The 24,418-nt window shown below is 39.0% G+C and overlaps 1 protein-coding gene across 4 annotated transcripts in view; it reads right to left on the bottom strand.

The window, feature by feature from the left end:
• Window positions 1–5,140: 5,140 nt before the first annotated feature.
• GRIN2A (glutamate ionotropic receptor NMDA type subunit 2A) overlaps window positions 5,141–24,418 on the bottom strand; it is a 180,337-nt gene continuing 161,059 nt past the window's right edge. For 2 of the 4 annotated variants that reach the window (XM_061473326.1, XM_061473327.1), the window contains 2 exons: window positions 12,250–12,488; window positions 6,975–10,796 (listed from right to left, as the gene is read on the bottom strand). In XM_061473326.1, the coding sequence (XP_061329310.1) occupies window positions 9,006–10,796; window positions 12,250–12,488 (2,030 nt within the window). In that variant the 3' untranslated portion in view covers window positions 6,975–9,005. Of the gene's footprint in view, window positions 5,554–6,974; window positions 10,797–12,249; window positions 12,489–24,418 lie in introns of those variants that run through there. The other 2 variants (XM_061473328.1, XM_061473329.1) reach the window with 2 other exon arrangements.

Here is a 24,418-nt window from a genome sequence, read left to right as displayed (position 1 = left end):
AAAAATAGTTACACAGGATGAAAGGAAGCACAAAATGCTCTTCAGGATTGGTGTAAATCTGAATCCAATGAATTAAAATTAACATTATTAACTCACAGGTGAAGTGCTCCTGAGAGAACCTGAAATGGATAGATGTAAATTTTGCATAAAAATAGCATACTTCGTTAAGAATCAGGTAGGAGTTTGCCTAACACATTAATGAATTCTGTTTGTACCTTCTGGTTTCAACAGGGAAGACACAAGATACACTGTGCATGTGCACGTGGGAGTGAGGTGTGAAGACAGAGAAATCAAGCTGTTCTTCACCAGTGTAAAGTGGACGTTCTGAAATGAGTAAGACTATTTCAAATTATTATAGCTGATATCAAGTATAACCTGAAAACAGTTCTTATTAGAAATGTCACTTGTTCCTATCCCAGCTGCACACAGTTTTACATGATGCACCTTCCATACTTCTGCAACATTAGGTGTGGTTTGGGGGTTTTTAATTCTCAGAGTGAACTGCACTAAAGATCTGTTCTCCCATCATTCCCTCACACATCCCTATTTAAGTCAAAAGGTGTTTTGCCTTAATTTGGAATCCAGACCTTGGCCAGGTAAAAATGAACTAAGCAAAACCTTTCTTCTTGCTGATGAAGGACTTGGTTCCAAGTTCTTCTCCAAAACATACTTGCAATGAATCACAGACAAAATCTGACCCTACAGAATTTTCAGTTTCTCGGTTAAGGTGGAAAAATTAATAACTATCTAACTCTCCCTTTGGAAAAAGAAAAAAAAAAATAAATCCAAATACCTAAACGATTCCAAGGTTTGTTTGTTGTTTTTTTTTTTTTTTGTCATACTTTTTGGTTAGAGCTTTGTAACTTTAGAAAAGAAGCTGAATACCACAATCATCTCTTGGTAAAAATCTCCACATCACCAGTAACAGCAAGCTCAGAAGCCTGTGCATTGAGAAAAGTAATTCTGACACACACCACAGGTAAATACTGCCTCTGGGTGCAAAATCAGCTTTGGAAACCGCCCAGTCTGCATGGGCAGGCACTGGTGCACACATCAGCTGATTTTCCCTGGGAATTTGGGGGTTTTAGGTATCCTTCCTCAGCTACCTTGTATAACAAGTTTAAATGACCAGATAAGGATCATGTAAGCTGGCACAGAATGTTAAAGTCAGTCACCAGGCCAATAGACCCTCTCTGGACATGAATTTTCAGAAGAATATAAGAAAACATCCTTTTCCTATGTCTTTGCTATTTATAGTGAGTGCCATTTCCAGCTTTTTTGGACAGGAACTCTCCTCTGCCGTGTGTTTACCTGTCTTAGCACAATTCAATCCTGATCCCAGCACATCCTTCATCCTCTTCTGTACTAGGTATCAAACCTTGCAATAAATGGTGCTAGAGAACTTGAGATGTAGGAGGTTTGGAAAAGAGAAGGGAATCCATTAAAATAAAGCCCTGCTGAAATGTGTCCCACGGCTCTGGGAGATGATTCACACATGACTAGGTTGGAAAGTGTATGCACGCACACGTGTGTATACTGTATATATATTTAAGTTAACAAGTTTATTAATAAACAGCTTCTCATGGTATTTGGTAATTAAAATATCGGGCTTGTGTCATTCAAAATAGTGCAACCTACATAGCAATGTACAGGAAAATAACACACATTATTCCCATTACCATTAATATGCTTGTGCATATCAAGATGACAGGACACCCTTTTCCATAGGAGTAATCTTTTGCATATTTAATTGTATTCTTTGGCCCATTTTTGCCATGAAACCTCATATGAAAACATAAAGACTTTGGCTTTAAAAAAAAACAAAACAAAAAACAGCTCCTGTTTTTTCAGTGACTTTCAGAAACTTCAGTAGATCTCTAATTGCTTTAGCTATAAATTATCATTTCCTCCAGAAACCACACACCCCGCAGCCTGTCACAGACCACCCGCTGGTGTGGGGAGCTGTGAACCTCCAGTTTCATTTTTGTTTCACTCTTGAAGATCATTGACACTTCAAATGTTGCATAACACACCCTCCAACATTCTTCTCAACTCCTCTTATCTTGTCCCAACAGTGAACAAGAAATGTCCCCTTCCACAGCAGCACGGGCAGGCCCAGCAGACTTGAGAGGACCTTTGACTGCATTAACTGAGTCCAAATACAGGATTTGTAATGTGAAACAGAAGCCAAAATATATTTCCAAAAGGTTTGTGCCATTAAACACCATTGTTAAATGGGCTCAATAAAAAATTACCAGACTAAAGAATCCTGTAGTAATGATATAACACAAATCTCCTCAAAACAGCTATTCTTATGTACCGCAATGCACAAATAAAAAGTGTTCTCATAATGCATTTGCTGAGAAAAACATATAATTTCTTCTAATAGTACTAGAAGTGCAAAACAAGACATTCTCCATTCAAATTTCATGTCACTGTAAATATTATCATTGGCCACATTAAAGCTTAGTACCATTTATGAGAAGGGAGGAAACCTTCATCAATTCCCAAGCAAAATATCATCTCACTTGGAACTTTACAGTGCACTGAATAAGTATCACAATATTTACTGGTATTTATTTTCACAGTTTTCTAACGTGCACATAGAAATATAATTTTTGAAATATATTAGTGAAAACAAATACTAATACAAAAGGGAAGGGACAAAACATCTAGGAGTATAACTGCTTATCACCACTACTTCTTAAGAGTTGGAGAGTTAAACCCATCTCTCTTTTAAATATGTAATACTATATTTAGTGTGGTTATCTACTAATAAAGGTATTGCATGACAATGTTACAGCGTGGTTATATTCTCTACTAATTTAGCATTGTTTTCAATACAGGTAAAGAACTAAACAAAAGGAGTAAAAACTGTCATTTAAGTGCAATCCAACAAAAACCTGGTAAATAGTGAGGTAAGTTAATTTTACTTACATTATTTCTGGTTCTTAAATTATAGATATGACAAAATCATCATGAAATCAGCAATGGATTCTTATAGCTGTTAGACTGGCATTCATTTAAAAACAAAACAGCTTGAATCACAGCAGATCTATTCTGCAGTACGTAAAAAAGCTCATGAACCTGTGAAAAGCACTGAAGTGCATTCTCACTGCAGTGCAAGGCGATGTACACTTGTAATCCTGACCAAAGTTGCAGGACATTGGAAGAGCACATAGTTTTAGACAGCATACTCTGTACACAGGTTGAGAGAAGCAGGGCACACAAAAAAAAATCAAAAGCTTGACTGCAGTGACATAAATGAGGAACTTATTTACAGGGAGCACAGGAACCCTCCCCAGCAGAGCTGACAGAAGCAAGGCAGGATTTCTGCTCCCATTTAACAGGGCAACAGACACCAGAGAGCATGACCAGCCACCTCTCCATCTCACAAACAGCACAGTGACACTGCAATGAGGGTGAACATGGGATTCATTTCATCATGAAAGCTGAGCATCAACAAGCATTTCATACCCTGTACAACATGTGCACATGAGACAGAAAAGTCTGCATGACCAGAGCGATGGAAAAGACGTGATGATCTTGAGGTGACTCCGGTTTACCCACAGCTTCACAGGTGACTCCAGCCAGAGCAGGTTGAGCCATTCCTCTGTCATATCACATACCTGTCTGTACTTGCACTTACATCCGCCAATGAATACACAGCTGTGATTAAATTGTGCTCCCTCCTAGTGATAGCAAATACTAACATGTTGCTACTACATTAAAAAAAGACAGTATAGGTGAGTTTGGGCAGAGAAATGGCTTATATCCTAAGTCATACTTTAAAAGGCCTTTATGCTTTTTCCTTCAGTACTATTATACTTTGAAGGACTATCTCTCAATAGGAAGGAAGTTTAGATTAAAAAATAACATCGGTAAAGCAAACAATTTAAGTGTATCACTGGAAAACAGTTTTTACATTGCAAACCAGATTGTCCTATACAGGAAAGATACCTACTTTGACAGGACTTTTGAGCTAAGACAGGACTAGAGCTAGGAGAGGGAAGGTTTAGCAAGGGAATGTATGACACTCCATCTGGAAGCACATGATGTGATGGCTGACACTTAACACAATCTAGCCAAGCCACAGGTACTCTTCTGTATTAACTAGGAGAATATTTTGCTGTAAAAGATCTGTTTTCGCTAGATTTTATGTATCAAACATCTTAAATGCAGAGTAAAACAACAAAAAAGATTCACCTCTTGAATTCTTCCTAAATCCAAGCTGACTCTTAGACACTTAGATTCATACCACAATTCCTGTTCTATATGGAGGAAACAAGCAAGGGAAGGAATACTACCAAAATCTTCCCCATCACTAAGATGCATATGCTACACTGCAGAAATATGAAAGCAGCAAGTTATTCTGCAAGGAATAGATCCTGACACTTGTATTTCAGGTGCCACCTTAGTAACTGCTTGCAGAAGCACAGAAACCCGTATGCACCTGCAAGGTTTAACTTCGTACTCACTTGCAGATCTAATGAGTGGATTTTTGAGGCCGAGAATGAATAGACCATTACTTTTCTAAGCCCACCTAACTGAGATGTATAAGTTAGAAGCCCATACTTTCTACAAAGTTAATGGAGAGAGGATAAACCTTTCAGGACACCTCACACACATACTTGCTCCTGAGCCATCACTGCTCTAAACTACCACCCACAGGGAACTTTCTCTCCCCACTGGCAACAGAAAGCCTTCCAGCACTGAAACCCAAAGCTAGACACACAGCTCTAGCTTTTTCTTCCTTTAAAACAATGTAAAAAGATTTATTTTCACCAGGAAAAAACAAACATTCCTGATTTCCCTTGTGAGCCTTATTTCACCTCCTAAGTGTTCCTGAAAGATCACAGATAGAGACAGGTGTTTATGAGACGCTGCCAGAACATGGTGAGCTGGTGGTGATTTGGTTTCTGTTTGTCCACAGCACTCCTTCTCCTAACCAAACTCCTTAAACAACAGAATAATGAATCCTGAGCAAAAGCTGTAAAAACATTAAATGAAATTTTCCAGAAATACAAAAACTCTTAATTTTCCTTAATTTTATCTTATATATTAAAATATCTTATTTCCATGCATTAAGTTAATGGATGGCTACACTGCTCTAAGAAACACAAGCAGAACACAAAACCCATTTGAAAGGAAAAAGGCAAATTTACTGTTGTGAAAAGGGAAAGACAAAACCATGAATAAGTTCTACAATGTCTTTAAAAGAGAAAAAAAGCAAGAGGCAGGTATGTCTATGTATCTGGTTTTACCTCCATGTACCTACTCCATTCCTCAGCAATTCAATATCCTGCCTCCACAAAAGTCGTCCAGGAGCAGTGTAACACTACAGGACATGCTACCAAGAATGGACCATATCATTTACAGCCTGATTCAGTTCCAGCTGGAGTCACGTGAAATCTTGGTGATAGGAATGACCAACAAACTGCTAGAGCTGTAATCAGGAAAATGTAACAAGTCACCAGCACCATCCAGAAAGGTACAGAAAGGATGGTCACTTATGCAGGAAGATTCTTTTCTCCTCTTCAAGAATAGCAGCAGCTAGAGTGAGAGAGAGGGAAATACAGAAAATCTTGATCTCAATTTAATTGAAAGTCAGTGCAAATACATCAACAAAGCTCAGGCAATACTCAGAATTCCACGCGCTCTACGGCTGAGCCTCACAAGCTGTGGCTTGTGGCTCTACTGTTGAAGATTTTTCCTTCAACTTCTCAGCTTCTTCTTCTTTACTTTTATACATCTGCAACCACACCAGCTACTCACCTACAACCCTACAGTTTAGCATTTTCTTCCCCCTTTATTCACTCTTATTATATACCAAGATCAAAACAACGAATGCATGCAGATCCTTATTCCCTCTACATTCAGTATCTGTTGAGGGTTTTGTCTTTTTGTTGTTTGCTTCTCTCCCCACCCCTCCTTTAAGGCAGCATCCTTTATTTCCATGTGAACTACTGCTGTGCAACCTTATCAAGTCTTCCCTGCAACCTTATCAAGTCTTCCCTCTGTCTCTAATTTATTTTGGTTTAGGGGAGGTGGTTGTATGGCGTATTTGCAGCTAATAATAAATCTCTACCATCACCAGAAATCTGCTCAAATCAGAAAAAGCAAACACTGCAATATATGAGTTTATAGCTAATTTGCTTGTACATTTCACAGAAGGATAAATCCACCTGGGTTTAGGATGTTTACATTTGGATCTGAACAGTTCACTTACAAAATGTTGTTAATGGGAATTTATCTTTCCAACCACTTACACACAGTACTTGTATATATATTGAATTGTGTGTGTCTAGTTAGATAGTGATGGTGATACAAAACACTTGGAATGATCAGCAAATATTTTGAGAGCTTTAAGATGATGTGAGAAACAAGAGCTACCTACCACTGAGTTTCATGATTCACTTGGTGAAACTCTGTGGATTGCATGGCAGGTTTTGGTATGATATACCAAATGCCATATCTGCTGAAATACACCTGACAGTTCAAAATACTTAAGATTTTACTTTAATATACTGTGATTTGGATTGGAAATTAAAATTTGCCTGAAATATTTTTATTAAACTCATTACAACAATATTTATGCCTTCACTGCATTTGCCTTCCTATAGGAAGGATCTAAGACAACTAGTGTATCTGTGTCTTTGGGAGAAGGTTCTGGATCATGATAAGTAGCATTCATCTAATAAACAACCTAGTCCTGCTTAGCTCATACAATTTCTCCTAAGAAAGGTGAATTTCTCTAAGGGCAGATCAGGATCTTCTGTTTATAAAAAACTACATCCAGTGAGGAACCAGAAAGCATACCCTATGAATCAGGGCCAATAATTGCAACCAGATGCTGAATAAAGAATACTCAAAACATATTTGCTCTGGAAAGTTCACAGATACCCACAGATATGCTTTCCAAACATAATAAAGTATACTGGGACTTTTGGAAGCCAGAAAATGACTCGGAAGCCCACATCTCATTACATTTAATTCTGTCGAAGATATCCTTCACCATCATGGTGAACATACAAATACATTTGTAAATACTAAGAACTCATTCTGCACTGTTTGGTAGTTAAAATTGGCTTAAAGCTATTTAGTAACAGAATTGTAAACGAAATTCAAGAATGTTTGTCCCTCTACATCGTTTATGTTATCTGCCATTTGCCACTCTGCTCTGCAGTGTGCTGTACCAAACGAAACAGCTTGCATCCTGCACCTCTTGCATGCAGATACTGATGGGCAAAATGCTATTGAAAGAGTGTCAGTTTAGAGAAAAGTTAGGGTAATGTTCACATTTTCCAGTACACAGTGGTAATGGTTTCCCTGCACACTGTTCTTCAGTGAAATGTATGGAATAATGCTTGAACAATCTAAACCTCCTCTACACAAAAACCTAAAGCAAATCTCAGAGTAGCAGAGTATGGTAGAGCACCACCTGTTGAATGCTTTCAAGTATTTAAGTAATTAGATTTCCTTCTTTAGCTTAAATTAAATGTACAGCTGTACACTCCACTCATGAAAGGCTTCTCTCTTCCCTTCCACATTTCCTTATGCTTTAAAAACTAGTGGGTTTTTTTTCCAGTAGGGTTAAGAAGGGATGTGTAGATGACAATTCCTTTGTGAAATAACCTGACAGATCTTTACTAGAAGTCATATAACAATGCACCCCTGTTATGTGAATATCTCTGCATACCGGTAAGTGATAATAAAGATGGTTCTCCTTACTTACGTGTGCATATATTCAATCTATATAACAGACTAGATCAGAGAGGTTAAAAAACATGGTCTGATGTTCAGCAAATATGCACAATATTCTGGAAGGAAGAAGTCCCTCAGAACGTGTTCATCCTTCATTGTGTGTGCAAATAAATGATATTGTGCTCCTCACTGATCACGCTGACTGTATGGCTGTCGGTGTTTGATACTGTATTAACAGCTATTAACATACAGTTAATTAGATGTCACTAATACACTATGAACAAAGAACTACAGTGGGTTGGGATTTGATTTGGGAAGAGAAGGAATAAAAGAAATACTATACAGCCCTGAGTAATCACCAGGAAGGGGCAAATGCAAACTTAGGTACACATTAGGCCTCAAGGTTACTAATAAAGTCCACAGCCCCTTAGGAAGTGCCATGTAGTGGTATCTAAAAATATATACTCTGGATTAGGCAGCTGTGAAATTTCTGACAAGATGACTGCAGACTTTTCAATGAACTTAGTTTGCAAGGTAAGTGCATGTGCAATAGAAGAAAAGCATTTGTACATTAACATTAACCAATATCCGTAGGGCTTCCTTTTGGTTCACAGCAGTTCACATGTTGGGGCCTGCCACCTTCCCATTTATTTTCTGTCAGTCTAGAATAAATATGCTAATCTTGTGCTAAAACCCTGCACTTCATTTATTAAGGTCCTGGGGTTTGGAGTTTGGTGTTTTTTTTTTAAATATATATTATTTATATTTGGCTTTGAAAATGATTATGAAGCTCAAATATATTTTTTAAAGTCTACCTTTCTGTTCTCTTTTAGAGTCTTATTTTTGACTCTGTGCAAATGCATTCCTAATTCTTTTTGTCTGTGTCATACTACATGCATACCATATTGCTCATTCAGTACTAGAAAATCATTAAACATTGCTAAGGACAAAAGTACATTGAATGATACTTAGCAACATAAAGTAGAATAATAACCAAAATAGCAAAATAATTAGATACAAAACAGCATAGTTGCCAACATATATTGGGGCCATTTCAGTGAAGCTTGCCATTTATATATAAAGCATACATAAATGGCTATTTTTTTAATCCTTTTCAACAAGACATATTTTAAAAGGACAGGTAAGAGCATACTAGTTTACTTATTCATGTACAGAAGTACATTGGGAAAGGGAGAGGTTTATGTATCATTTACCATGTCAGGATACTGTTAAAGGATAAATTCTCCCTCTATGATGGTGGCAACTATTTTTCCCCTATAAATTAAGTGTTCATGGAAAATTTAAACATCTGATTCAAGGCTAGGCCTTTTCTTATACACATGTCTATTGCTACAGGAATTTAAAACCCTTGGAGTGGAGTACAAGCTATTCCTATTTGCAACATAAGGCAAAACATGCTCTGAAATGTACATGTCATTATGGATCCGACCATCCCTGGAACAGTAAGATGCTGTAGATTTTATGGATGACCTTAAATAATTATCATTTCTTCCTCTTGTTGGTAATGAATGTTTATAAAGATCAGCTGGACTTCGCCTAAGAGATAAGTGCTGGTCATCACGATACGAGTGCAGAAAGGGATTATCATCTGAGTGAACAGGATACAGGGACTTGCTCCGCTTGCTGTCCTCCAGAGCGTGAGTTAAAAGTGAGGCCTTGTTGCTCAACAGTTTGCTTGAGGGAACACTAAACATGCTTGCATATGGACTACTTTGTAGAAATTTCTCTCTTTCTTTCAAGCTTATACTACGAGAACGTCTTCCAAAATCAATTTCCCTGGACTTATCAGCGATATTATCAAAAGAATGTTGCCTGCTAATCCTCAACTTGTTTTTTTTATGATATTGCAGGGCATTGTTTTGTGACCAACTATGCTGATATATTTCTTCAGGAAGTGATAAGTTTGTTGTATCCTGCAGCATCTGATCTTCTTCAATATCATAGAGGTTCCCCATCCGCAAGCACGCGTCACATTTATAAGGAGATCTGCTCGAATAGTGTCCTGCATAAGTGGGCAAATTGGAAAGACAGCTCCTGCAGTGGGTGGAATTCTGTCTATATCTATCATTCATGTCAACTAGGGAAGCATTTTTATCTTTTAAAGTGTAGTGCTTTGCATAAAGTTTATACTGGTCATTATTTGGAAGACTGTCTTCATTATGCGAGGGAGTCCTGTTAGCAAGTTCGGCTTTCCTGTAGTTGTCACTGTGATCTTGATAAACATCAGGAAGCTCTATAGTTTCTGGAAGGACAATGTTTTCGATATACTGAGGTGTGTCCAAGTGGAATCCTGGCTCCTTGTCAGCATCAATCGTGTAGATTTTATCCCGTGGAGAGCTCTGTTTGGTTTTCAGATATGTCAGTTCCACTTCACTGCAGTCTTTTGGGTATTTTGATGCTACTGTCCTCTTTTTAAAATTGTCCTTGGTTTTGTGGTGCTTGTTGTTGTTTTCAGGTTCCATATGGCAAGTGGCTCGGCTTGATGTCTCTGATACATCTGAATGGATGATCTCTTCTGGAAGGTATCTTTGGCTTTTCACTGAAAGCTGCCTGTTTTCATCTGACCCGTCTTCTCTCTGGGAACCTTGGCTCTGACGTACAGATTCTTGGCGTAAAGATTCAACAGATTTCCTCCAAAGCTGCCTAGGTCTGGAGTTTGCTTTCGCTTCTGTTGTTACTGCAACCTCTACTGTGTTTGGATTGGATTCGTTCAGTGTGAGAGGATGCTGACCTTGGAAAACATAGTTGTTAAGATTGTCCTTGTGTCGATTGCCAGGAAGTGTCTGCAGTTCACTTATGTTGTCACCAAAAAAGTTGTCCTTTGTCTGAAAGGATCTGTTATCAGAAAATATCAAGTTTCCCTTATCCATGACCATGTCCATAATCAAGGAACCCCTCTGAATAAAATCAGCTGTTCTTTTGGGGGAGTTAATTCTTGAAGGGTTCATATTGGTCATATTTTTCGCTGTTCGCAGTAGTTTTAACATGTTGGTTTGGGAATTAGTCAAAGAAAAGTCAGGAGACTTCTTCTTTTCTTCAATGTGTACTCCATGAATGCAGCTGTAAATACCCTGTAATATGAGTAATTTGAAACAAATAGAATCACTAGGTGTACATTTTAAATACTTCCGTTCTATTTTTAATTAGCAATAAGAATAAATTAAACATTGCTTATCTAATGACTGGAAAGATTAAAGTACATGTCTATCCTTTCAGCATTTACTTACACTGGTATGAGAGAATAATTCCTGCCATATCTGTTGGAACTTTAAAGGAGAAAAACTACCAGTATTTCAATACCAGTGGCCAATGTTGGCCTCCCTTACTTATTCCAGAAAACAGGATTAGAAGGGACCCCAAAAGGTTCCCTGGTCTCGTCACAAAATGTAACTATTGTAATGGAAACACTACTATTTTAAACCAGTGATTAAGCTACCCCTCTAGAAAAGCCTGCAGTGAGGCTATTTCCTTTGAAGTTAAGATACTCTTCACTGTCACTGAAATAAAAAGGTTTCTAGCTATTGTATTTTAGCTTTTCTGTTTCCTATCCCAGTACATCTGAAAAAAAACCCAACCCAGCTCTGAATTTGAGTTCATTTTGAGCAAAAGGCTGAAGCCATCTTTTAATTCCAACCTCTTGGGTCACTCCTGTGAGCTCAATTGACATTTCCAACCCTGAGTACTTGCAACTCTCAGACATTTGCCCTTGAAACAAGTACTTCCCCCACCCCTCCACACCGCGACATTGATTAGGAGAATTTAATATGTAAAAGGCCAAAAGTATAAAGTTCAAATGTAAAATGTGGAGGTTAAAGCGCATATGCTTTTCTAGACAATGCCCAAGAGAATAGAGCAGAGTATTTTTAATGCAGCTCCAATACAGTCCAATTTACTTAACAGGATAATTTCAGCACATTTTAAAGCAATTAGAACAAGCACACATTTCCCTTATTTTACAACAGGTATCAGTTATTTGGATATATAAATGCACTTCAGGTTTGGTAAAGTTATCATTTATTATTGGCTAGACGCTTTCTTTGTGCCTAACCAAACATAAATGACACTTGTGTTTGACCTCATATGGTTTATTCAAATTTGCTATCAAGAAAAGCATATAAAAGTATCCCAGTATATTTTTATCACTTAAAATGCACAAAAATGAGAGCAGATGCCTGTCACCAATTTAGCAGTTGAATTTGGGGGGGGGGGAATTAATCCATTTTCTGCATCTGAGCAGCTCTACCATTTCTTCATTAGAACTTCCCCTGTATTTATTTGTTTTCAGCATATGATTACTGATTATCCTGGCATATGATAATTCATACCCTAGAATAAACCAATGGAGAAAAGGCTTCCCATGGAGTGCAAGTATATCCTAAGCCTGTTGACAACTCCAGAGCATCACGTTGATGCTCTAATGTGTATTTCAAATGTCCAAATGGGAATAAAATAAAAGACAATGTTTTAGGGAGGTACTTTTATTCTGTCTGTTGCCTGAAGGAGGAAAACTAAAGCAATACTAACCCTGCTGATTGAGAACAACAATCCCGGCCTATCTGAGCAGACTCCAGTGAAGCAGAATCTAAGTTTCCAGTAAAATAAGTGCTCCCAGACAAAGGTTATTAAACTGAGTGCCATGGCTGCTGCAAGCATGTAAAACACTCCTGCCATGTTGTCGATGTCCAGCTGGCTGCTCATGACTTCATTCTTCTCGTTGTGGCAGATACCGGTCAGCCACAGGGTTTCTAACTCTTCCATTTCCCCTAGGGAAAGCAAGGAGTCAAAACAGTTAGAATGCAAAAATTACTGCTTACAGTATTCAGAAGTCTTTGCAAGTTTAAAAATACATCACCATTTAGTGCCTCATTTGTGGAGAGCTTTAGTCTTATCTACTAAGGATTTGCTAATATAGCAGATTTCCACTCACAGCACCATAGTTTCAGATGTCCTCAGATTTCATAAATTATGTGGGAAGCTGGCTGCTCTACAAAGCAGGACCTGTGGTTTGGGTAAAACTTTCTTCTGCTTGCTGTAACTAGTATCACTTCTCACAGAGAGTGGAGCTGGAGGGTTCGTGTCCCAGGGAATTCCTCCTCCCCACCCATGAGAGCTGCATTTGGCGCACACTCAGATCCAGGAAGCTCCTCCCATCCCAGTCCAATAGGTGCTACCAAAGCTGCTCCCATCTGCAGGTCCAGCCAGTAGTAAGACCATGTGTGTACTCCAGAGTCCAACCTTACTCCATATCCTTTGTGTCCTCCTATGCCTTCCATATTTTTACTTTATAGACTCCCAGCCTAAGAAGATGTTTTTGAGTGTTGAAAGACAGACTATCTAAACAGCAAAGACTGAATGGCATGCTTAAAAACTGAGGCTGAGCAGCACAGCCAGGCCCTGGGTGGCTGTCCTTGGGTTCTGCACCAGGCCAGCACTGCAGTCACCATCAGTCATATTTCCTGTCATAGCTGGCTGCATTTCAGTACCAGGTGAACTGATTTGGGCATGCAGTTTGAAACCACTTTCTGATCTACAAGCACTTCAGAAAGATAAGATGTCATTTATCAAAACTTTCTGGTTCGCTTCCCCATAATACTTTTATTTATGGCAAAGCAATGACAATCACCGACACTGGATGTAAAATCACCCATAGCACTGTGTCTGAAGTTCTGTTACACTGGAAATGGAAAGCCTGCCTAGCTTTATGCATGCAGCGCATGCAGCAAGTGAGGAAAAAGAGTTGTATATGATACAGTATTAACAAAGTCTGTGGTGTTTCATATGATAGAAATGTAACTGTCACTTAATGCCTGGATACTGGCAGAAATACAGTATGCCCCTTTTCCTATTTAAGTTTCTTTTTTTAATTTTTGTTGTAACTAGCAGTATCTTTCCAACGCAATTCTTCTCCTGGCTTTCTCTTCATTTTCTGTTTTCCCCCAGAGACCTGGATGGTGCTGTAACTGCAAACCCTTCCCACATCACATACTCCCAGCCTCCTCTCTTGTGGTGCCCTCTGCTCCTGCCTGCCCCTCTTGATCACCTAGGCTGCTTCTTACAGTCTCCTCTGGCCTTTTGCTGCTGGGCAGTAGCACAAAAGAAAACAATAGCATCACGTGCCTGAAACAGAGCATCCCTGGGTTCTGTTTCCTGCTATGCCACATCCTTACTACCATTCAAACGCTTCATTTACTTTAAGGAAGCAGATCCACTGTCTCCCTCTGTTGCGTGTTCTTAGACTTAGAATCCATATTTCACTGGTGAGATCTAGCCTCAGATGAAGGACAGTGTCATTTAGTGGTTGCTACTGTCAACATGGTCAGAGGTGTACAAGAAACTGTAACTGTCCCTGCCAAGAATGTTTCTTATATTGCATGATATATTAATTTTCAGATGTTTAGTGTTGTTCTTACTGAAGCACGGCATGTGCATACGTGCCTTCTTACCCTCTTAGGGATATAGCTAGCTGAGTAACTCTGTTATTATTTTTACTGACACATACTTCACTGTTTCTAGAAAATACAGCAGACAATACTGAGAACCAGGAAGTACAGAATTGGCTGCCTTGGTGTTTCCCAGCTTAGGACATGGCTTCAGGTGAGGGGAAGAATTCCCATGCTACTGGTATCTAATCCTTATCCAGTGATTAGAGAATACATTTCCAGTATTTCAATCCATGCATCATTTGAGTAAAGATCAGAAAGAAAAAAAAAAAGGCTAGAAGCTGTACTGGCATTTCATATAATCATAGAATGGTTGGGGGTGGAAAGGACCTTAAGATACTCTAGTTCCAATCCCCAGCTACCTTCAAGCTAGACTAAAAGATCAATGACCTGCTGTGCAGGACCCTTCTGCAGGATAGAGTACCAGAGCACTAGGAAAGCTGCAGCCCACAGATAATTTGGATGTGTGAGTTGAAAGTGGAACACAAGACTGTGATGGATAAATAGCTTCTCATAGAATGCGAAGGAAAAATTGAAGTAGGAAGGATAAGTACTGAGGCACTTTAGCAAAAGCATTTCACAAATTTGTAAGAGAGATGATTCTGTTCCTAGTTAATTCTAAGTTTAGTTTTGTGCTTGAAGCATGAATTGAACCTCTACATCTGAAAAAGACAGTGTATCTTCTCTCAAATTACAGTGCTCAATCTTCAAAATACCTAAGAGCATCCCCAGAGAAGAAAGTCAATCCTAATGAATCTTTAAGTCTTTTAATCCAGGACATAGTGATAATAAATTATGAACTGTACCAGCATAGATATTGCATGCTATCACTACATAGATAGGTGGGTTTAACAACACTCACAGAGGCTACAGAAAAGAACCTGAGTCAAAAGAGAGCAATGTTTTTGCTTTGTGCATTAGTAGCTTATGGTCTGACAATCAGCCCTCATTACTTCCCACAGGAAAATTCACATCTCCTATGATTGTCAAACATCAATTTGATTTGACTGCTGTGCCCTTTTACAACTCATAACAAAATTCATGAAGGAATTCAAACCTCTCTTTTATTACTGCTTCCTCTGCCTGCTTTTCTCTTTGGCATGTATATCTAAAGTGACTATTAATAATCCACTAACCTTTCCAAAAACATCACTACACAAAACAACCAAACTTGTTCTGAGTCGAGATAAATGACAGTGCCCTGGCAAGCTGCAAAGAGCAAAGAACAACGCATCCCAGAGTCTCACAGATCCTGCTGTTGCAATATCCCTTCCCTTCTGACAATGACAGAAATCACTGTTAATTAACACCTAAAAGTGATACATTATTTTACAGATTACAAAGCACTGTGAATCATTGTATTATTATATCTATGAAATTATATTATCTGGGAAAGGAAAAATTAGGCTGCTAATTCTGGTCTGTATAAATCATTTACAGTTTATGCTCTGTATTTATATACGTGTGTGTGTATACACACAGAAACACAGAAAAAACAGTTTACTAAATTAACTGTAAGAACACCTCAGCACAGCTGACCCTATAAAAAACTGGCAAAAATGCTCCATCTATTTATTGCTTTTCCTGCCCATTCCATTTTACCCAATATATTTATAGAAGTCAAAACATTTTTATTACCAAATCCTCAGTTATGAGGAATTTTTTAACAGTCATGTCAATTAATTCCTTGTAAAAATCAGCCACTTTCAAACTTGGCCTGGAGTTGGAAGTGAAAGCACTGAACTTTGAGGCTAAGACTAAACTTCAGTTCAGGACTTTTTTTTTCTTGAATACCCAAGTCCTTTTGGATTGCTTCATTCATGGTGTAAGAATCACTATAAACAAGTAGTTCAAGCAGTGCTGAGCCTCTGCACTATTCAGTCAAATCCAGAATGGTCTTCTCTAACAAACTGCAAAATTCTGGTGCTCCCAGCGTAATCCCATACTATTTACACAACAGATTTAGGTTGCAGCTCAAACAGTACTTGGATCTCTTTGTATTTCTTTAGGTGTTTTCCTGTGGCTGTGGTGCTCTTGGCTCTTGACTGCTATTTGCACCAAAACATGCTAGTTGGACATTCAGACTGAATATCCCAGCAGTGCCTTTCTTTCTACATTTCAGTGCAACACCTCTAGTGTATTGCACACTTTATCGTTCTGGGAAGGAGTGATAAACTGTCCAGTGTGTCCCCTGGACAATTTCTTCACAATAGAACCCTCATTATCCAGACACTGCAAATACACAGATCAAAGGATAGACTTACATGCTTTTCCTCAGTGTAGCCCTTAGCAGTTTTTGCAGGCTGTGGGGTCATCAGTCCCGGCCACCATCTTCTCAGAGCTGAAAAACATGCTGGCCTTTTGCAGTCTCTGTCATTGTCTCCTGGAGATACTCAGCTCTCCAGGGTTCTTTTAGGGGGGTTACTGGTATCCCCAGATTCCCTTCATTTCCCAGGCCAGGATCTTGTAAGGGTCTGGCATCCTCCCTTGGCTCTGAGCTTTGCTCATGAAACCACCTTCCTGAAAGGGGCATCACCAAGTGATGGATCGGCCATGGGATACTGACATGCCTAACTTAGGGGTCATTTCACTGATGTTATTTTGTTTTCTCAGTGCTTTTTTTTCCCCTCTACATCTACATATGCATCCAGGAAAATGCACGAATACTGACAGTTATGTTATTTGTAATAAAGAGAATGTCCAAACCCACATAAAGTCATAGAATGAGGAAAAGTGACAGAAATGGAGAATCTAATCCTGTATCCTCCTGATGGCAAAACCAAGAACATAAATTGATAGCTGGTTAGTAACAAGCATCAGAAGTGCTGTGTGCCTGGCAGTGCCTTCACTCCCTTCTCACAGAGCTTTTAGTCTTCTCCTCCCCACAGCTGCTCACAAGCACCAAAAAGCACAGTGTCAGCCAGTACAGATGTGGGTGGCACTTCATCCTGAAGTGAAAAACACCCCAAAATCAAAACAAAGCCCTTGGTTTACTTACTTTGATCTTCACTCTTGGGAAATAGAGGGACTTTTTACAAGGGCATGCAGTGACAAGACAATAGGGGGAATGGCTTTAAGCTCACAGAGAGGAGACTTAGGTTAGATCTTAGGAAGAAGTTCTTCCCTGTGAGGGTGGTGAGGTGCTGGCACAGGGTACCCAGAGAAGCTGTGGCTGCCCCATCCCTGGCAGTGTTCAAGGCCAGGCTGGACAGGGCTTGGAGCAACCTGGTCTAGTGGAAGGTTTCCCTGCTCATGGCAGGGGGTTGGAACTGGATGAGCTTTAAGGTCCCTTCAACACAAACCAGTCTGGGATTCTACGAAGTAAGCCAAGCCTGGGCTGGGTTTCAGTGTGATACAACTAGATTAAGCAGAGACTCATGACAGTCCAGAATAGCAGTTAGAAGTTTTAGACACTGGTTTCAAAAGGTGTGCTGCATTCAGCCAGCCCCAGGGAAAAACCACCAGCAGAAGTCTGGACAGAGTGTTTGATGAAGGGAAATTGAAGAAATAATGGTCAGAGATAGGACTTTAGATTTAGCTCTACATATGAGAAATGTCTGTCAAGAAACCAATAAAAGTTATGTGAGGGAAGAATAAGCTACAAAAATATAAACAGAGATTACAATTAAAACATTGACCAAGTAGAAAAAGAAACAGAAATGATCCTTGTAAAGAATTTACTATTTACCTGTGTTTCATGTATCTATCTACACTCTGCAAGAACAGTTATCCTGCCAGATGAGTAATTACATTAATTTTGCAAGATTAATAACTGGAAAATTGACTTTTAAATTTTGATTCTCTTATCCTCCAATGATCAAATTAAATAGCTAATTAATTGTTTTAATATTTTTAGAATCACTGAAGTCTATAATTCACTGAGCTCTTATTTTTCTTCTTTAACAGACAGGTGTTTTTCTGCTCTACCTTAACTATGTAGGTTAAAAGCAGGTTCCTGGGGATAATCACTGATGATGCTTCAGCTACTTCTTTAGGAACTCTGAAGGGGTATTCTTACCACGTTCTTACCTTAATTTTAACCTATTTAAATTATTCTCACACATAGAAGGAGAAGAAATATATTTTATCTGCCCCTTATGAATCCAAAAGAAAGATTTTTAATGCTTCATGTGCTGTCTGCAATTGAAAACTTCAGGGCCAGCCTGCTCCTTTTGCCTTACTGCAAACCAAAACCTGGCACAAGGAGCCAACAGAACATGAGAGAAACAGCAAACCTAAACAAACTGAGGAAAAGTAATCTAAAGGAGGTTTCTCTGGCAGTGGCATTTCTAAAATGTGCTACTGCTCTCTTGAGCGTTGGTGAGAGGTGGGGTTTACACAGTGAGATCCACTTCACAAAGGCACTGTAACCCCCTGAGCTGTGGAAACCTCTAGTGCTGGACATGTCAGTGCCAATGTCGCATCCTGTATCAAGTGTACCAGCCAACTGCAGATGCGTGGAGAGTCACCCCACCTGCCTTGCATGACTGGGAGTTGTCTAGAAATGTTAATTCTCCCCTGTGTTGCCACACACTACAACCACCCCTAGCTAAGTGTGGTCTGCCTGTTCTGTCAGAGCATGTCTATGTCAAGCAAGGAAAGGATGCTCTGTCCAAGTGGAGAAAGCCAAGCTGCAGCCTGAGAACTTTCTTGCTCTGTTGGTTTAGTATGACAGACCTCAGCACATGCCCTGGCCTTGTATCAGGTGCAGGGCAGGAGGAGGCCAACCCAGCTGGAGATCACAGTGCATGTGAGAACAGAAGGTGCAAAAAAGAAACAGGCTGGTATTGACAGTATAAGGGGTGGTGACTCTTGTGCAGCCTGAGTTTCAGCCTCAGGAGCCAGCAGGCAAATAAAGAAAATTGAGATATACTAGTTACAGATCTTGAATAAAAGGGTTAAATATAGACTTTCACAATGGTCAGATGTAGGGCATCATCTTCAGAGACAGCGGCTGCACTAGCAGAAACATCCGCTCACTCAGACTGGAAAAATGGTAGTTTTCAAATCTGGAGACACTGTTTCACACTTACTCTGTTGAGGACTCCCACTGAGTGATGGACAAGGAAGGTAGCACCCCATCACTTGGACCCTAACATGAGAGGGTTTTTACCAAATAGCGGCATCAGAAGCCAAAAGAGTGGATGTGCATTTGGTTCAATAAGCTCATCAATTTCAATTTGACCTAGTTCTATGATCCATCCAGTGTGTTTCATGGAAGAGATTATATAAAGCACTGCAACTTTCGGAATTCACTGGATCCCCCAAAATAATCTCTCTTATTTTCTGAGTTATTTCACCCCTAAAAATAGCACGAGGAACACAGATGATTGACAGCAGTAAACTTCTTGTGAGCTAATGACTGCACTCTGCATGTCCACATTAGCTAAGGATGAATTATCAGAAATGCAAAGCATGACTTTCAATATTACAATCCCTCCAACTCTTGTTCAGCTACACAAACAGCCTCCACTTATACACGCACTCTCCAGTCACATTTGTTCCACCCACTGCTTGAGGAGGACACTAAATATAAACAGAAAATCACTGGGATTGTGGGTGTCTTCTGCCTGAGCAGCACGCACTGAAAATATGTCCTTATAATCACATATGTATTTCCTTCTTGGTCTTTAACAGCCGAGTGAGTCACAGTGCTACACTTCCTTATCATCTAGACAGTGATTTGGAAAGCTTATGCTAAAATATGAAAAAAAAAACAACAAAGAGCTTTCCTCTTCCAGATGTAAGGGGGCAAATCTCATTTCCACAGCTACCTATTACCAGTAGGGAGTGGGAAGCAATTATCCACCCAGGAAAATAATTCTTAGTGTACTAAGCCGTCCTAAAAGCAAATAAAGATTAACCAGAACTGAAAGTAAGAAGGGGATAACAGACTCTCTATGGAAACTCAAACCAAAACCAGTTTTCTTCTTTACGTCTCTGTGTCACTAATTGTTTTAAAGGTTGAAGCTTTAAGGGTTAAGGGCTTAATATGACTACACCATCTGCCCCTCTTTTCCAGTAGATCTCTTCCTAGGCCCTCATTCGAACTGAGCTCATAACCTGCAGGTAGCACAATACATTACCAACACCTCAGATGAGTAGTACCAGACAGCTGGTACTTTGCCACTGCTCCCTAAACTTGCTCTCTTTACCCAGAATTTTCCTGTTCCTTGAGTCTATCCCTATTTCTGTTTATTGTACATCTCTTTTCCCCTCTATTTCTGCTGCATCCCCCATAGCTAACGGCTCCTCACTGTCCTTCTCTCCATCCCTCGCACACTCTGAAGCCCTTCTCTTACTCTTCTAATCCCAAAGCAGCTTTGTCACTTGCAATTCAATAATCTCATTTGCTCACAAATGAACAGGGGAAAAAAAAAAGTAGGGGTGGGGGGGAGAGAGAGAGCGAAAGAAATTCTCCTCACCTACTGGGAACCAGAGATTCTCCTCCAAATCCCAAAGACATGATGCTATAGGTTTCAGAAGCAATGTCTTTTGAACTATGCAAGGCATATTTAGGTAAGTACCACTCTGTTTAAAATGGCACTGTGCAGCCAAAGCCAGAGGAGTATCTGCAATACCTAGGCCTTCAGACAGCTGGTCAAAAGTTCCTGCTACTGAAGTCTGGAGGATGTGGGTGCCTTCACAAATGTTGGTAGTCCAGCAGCTATAGACTTACTACATTCCACAGGCTGCATGCCTGAGCCTTTACTGACTTACCAAACAGCAAACTAGCACAAAACCACAGTTGGCAGCTGCGAGGGGAACATGCTAGGTTCTGGGAACGTCAGCCTGACCAGATGCTCTTTACAGAGGTTTAGAAAAGAAATCAAAGCACGTTTCACGTGAATGTTCAGTGCACAACATTTCTGTGCTGACACATTCCTGTGGCTGTGGGCGGAAGATCCAAACAAAATGATGGTGCTGCTTCTTAGCAGCCATATCATTTCAGTTGCTTTTGAACTCCTGGGTGCTTCTATTTCTCAACAGAAGACTGAGAAACAGTGTTTGCCTCTCAGTAGAAATATCTTTATTTCTCTGTTAAAAAACATGAAATGAAAGTTTCATATTGTGACCACAGCAAGCTAAAAAAACCCAAAGCATGTCCACCACTGTGCTTTAGAGAATTACCCTGATGAGCCACTATTTTAAACAAAACTGCAGATGCTATTTGTCAGCTGGAAGTTGTCGCAGATAATGAGATGTGATGTACAGAATGTAAGATGTACAAAGCCAGAAATTCACCAGTAATTCACTTCCCTTGTATTCTTTATACAAGAAAAAGCAACTCCTAACTCTTTATATTGAAAGGATTCAGTGTTCCAAAGCAATTAATCTAACTGACAAATGCATATGCATGTTCATCTCAATTTCCTACGAACTGGGCTGTGTATATGAACCTCCACAGACCACATGACGAAACATTTTGGGGCTATTTCAGCAACTCCTTCCCATCCTCCTTCCCTCTGTCTCTTTTCTTCTTTGTTAGAGAAGCACATTTGGCATCTTGTAGCATGCTTCCTTTCACTGACACACCGGCTGCTTTTGCAGTGTAATTGTTACTTGTCAGGGTGATTTGTCCACACAGAACTATCCTCAGGGTCAAAACACTACTCATGCATATATACGTAAACTACCCAGCCTAAGTTTAAAGTTATCACGAAACCAAACCTACATTCCTCTGGATTTACCTTATTTTTTTTTTTTCCCAGTGCCAACAAGGTAAAGAGAGGATTCAAAGCCATCAACTTTGGAAAGTATGAATAGATGCTCCTGCATGACCAAGTCATTAACACTGCAGTTGGATGTTTTACAGCAGCAAAGAAGAGAGAACAGGTTCTTATCCATTGTGCAAAAAATTTCATTTCAGTGTGTCAGTGGCTTGATAGATGATGTAGAAGAAGCAAGGAAAAATCACAGGAGAAAAATCACAGGAGAAAGACATACGCAGAGGAAATTGAAAGCTTTAAAACACATTTCAAAAGGCTATCGCATCACTGTGTAAATGTAAGAGAGAGCTGAAATCATGGGACTTTTTAGGTGCAATCAGATATGCTTTTAAACAAATTACTTGGTCTTAGCCAAATATCTAAGATCATCTAAAGGTTCTCTCTTATTAACCTAACGTTCATATCAAGAAATTGTGTTTGTTCAACTCATCAGCATTTTTCTTTTGACAGTTATTGAACTCATTAGATTTATAATCATGCATGGAAATTAACCCATTCTGTGATGAATGTTCTATTACATATATTGAATAATAATTCAGTAACTACTAGGTGCTTTGCTATTTTACAGGCTGAATCTGAAGGAGTAATAAATTCAGCAGAAGCTATACATGTGAAAAAAGTATTTCTGCCTTCATCTGTGTTTGCCTATTTACTTAAACAACCTAATTCAGACTCCACTAAAGCTTTCCCAGGGGTATCATCTTAAGATGAAGCTTTCCCCCCAAGTTAAGATGATGCTTGCTTTTAGTTTAGATAACTTCAAAGAGATTTTCAGTGATACAGCAAAGTGATGTTGGTCTGAACTCTGAGTTCATCCCTTCTAATTTGCAAAAACAAAGTTACGTAACACCATAGCTACAAAGATTACTCATCAAACTACTGAAGTTAGATGAATATTGCAAAATCAGGTCATGCTAGTTCCAGGCAATCATTCTTTACATTTAATTTCCTGGTGCTTTGTTCCAGTTCACCTGCAATGTACTTCAAGTGCAATGTAAATCAGTAGAACAAATTTCAACCTCAATATCATTCTTTTGAGGGGGTTTTGTTTTTTTTTTTTAATTTTTTTTTTCTATCACTATTTGTATTTTGTATTTGTATTTGTATTCTCTCCCTTGTGTATTTTCTCTGAAAATTATCATCTAAACCTGTGACACAATGTAGTGAGACATGGTACCAAACATCTCTGGGACTAAAGGAAATGTACCTACAATAAGTCCTATATGTCCAACTGCTGTTCTCTTTAATAGTGCCCACACCACATTCTGAACAAATTTAGGAATCCTTTACAGGAGAAAATGAACATTTTAGCATTCATGGGCTGCTCAGAGTACCTTCTAAAGGCACTAAAAAATAACACTGAATAAAATGGCATAAACACATGAACAAACCAGGATTATTGTGAATTCAAAACTTTTGCTTATCTTCTGAAATAATATCTGAGCAAGATGAACACAGGAGCAGGCATTTCATGACAAGGTTTCATTCACCTGGGTGCCATCTGTGTCTGCTACAAGTCTCTAAATTATTCACATGAAAGTTTTAATACAGTTTTGAAGACCAATTATTATAAAATATAAATATGTTTGTATAAAATAAATTAATTTGTATTATTTTCAGCTAGTAAAAATGGGTTAAAGATATGAGTATTTATATACTATGCAAAGCCACAGGTCACAGTGTAAGATTTTTTTCCTCTTTCCTCCCATCTATTCAGTTTTCTCCCTGATAGTCAGAGACAAAGCGATGCATAAAAATGCAGTACCTCTGGTATTTTGACAAACTTTTTCTTGAATAGGTTCAAATACTTTCCCTTCTATTTAATTTATTTTCCTTCCCTGTGATTTAATTTCTTTTTGTTGGATGAGAAGTAGAAAAAGTGATGAAAGAGTAAGCATGAAGAAAATGCAAGGTGAAAAGAATGAAAACCTCAGCGATGCTCTGACAACATCTAGAGGGGTTAGCCCACAGCTGAGAAAGACACCCCAGATCCTCCTTAAGGCTACAGAAGCATTTTCTTCTTTAGCATTGGGAAAAGAATTCAACTACTCTGGGTCAGAATAACAGCACCTGACGAGTATTACACAAACAGAAAAATATCCTATTCACAAAATATTCACAAATAGAAAAATAAAGCAGAGATTTAGCTTTACAAGACTATGTAATTGCCTGAAAACTAGCTATTATGGGTGATGGCTTCATTCCTTAGCAGGAGGAAGCAATGTTTCTTTCATAAGCCTCTCTAAATCCATCAGATCAATAATGATGACACTAGTATCTCTATAGGTACATCAGACAAAATACATCAGTAATGATGATTACATCTCTTCCACTCATTTAGTATTATAATAGGAATAAAATCCATGTGCTGGAAGACTATCAAACTCACTGTCTCCAGTATGAAAATTACTGTATTGGTTTTTATGGAACAGGAGGGTGCTATGCTGAGGTCCTGCACTTTGCTATTTAAACTGTTCTATTATACAAAAATTTGCTGTTCTTAGTCTCAGTGGCATTCCATTG

This window comes from Pezoporus flaviventris, unplaced genomic scaffold (assembly GCF_033815535.1).
Source record: "Pezoporus flaviventris isolate CSIRO_AGI_PZ_B2104156 unplaced genomic scaffold, CSIRO_AGI_Pfla_v1 ptg000078l, whole genome shotgun sequence".
NCBI lineage: Eukaryota > Metazoa > Chordata > Aves > Psittaciformes > Psittacidae > Pezoporus > Pezoporus flaviventris.
This window is presented reverse-complemented; position numbering and strand designations above follow the sequence as displayed.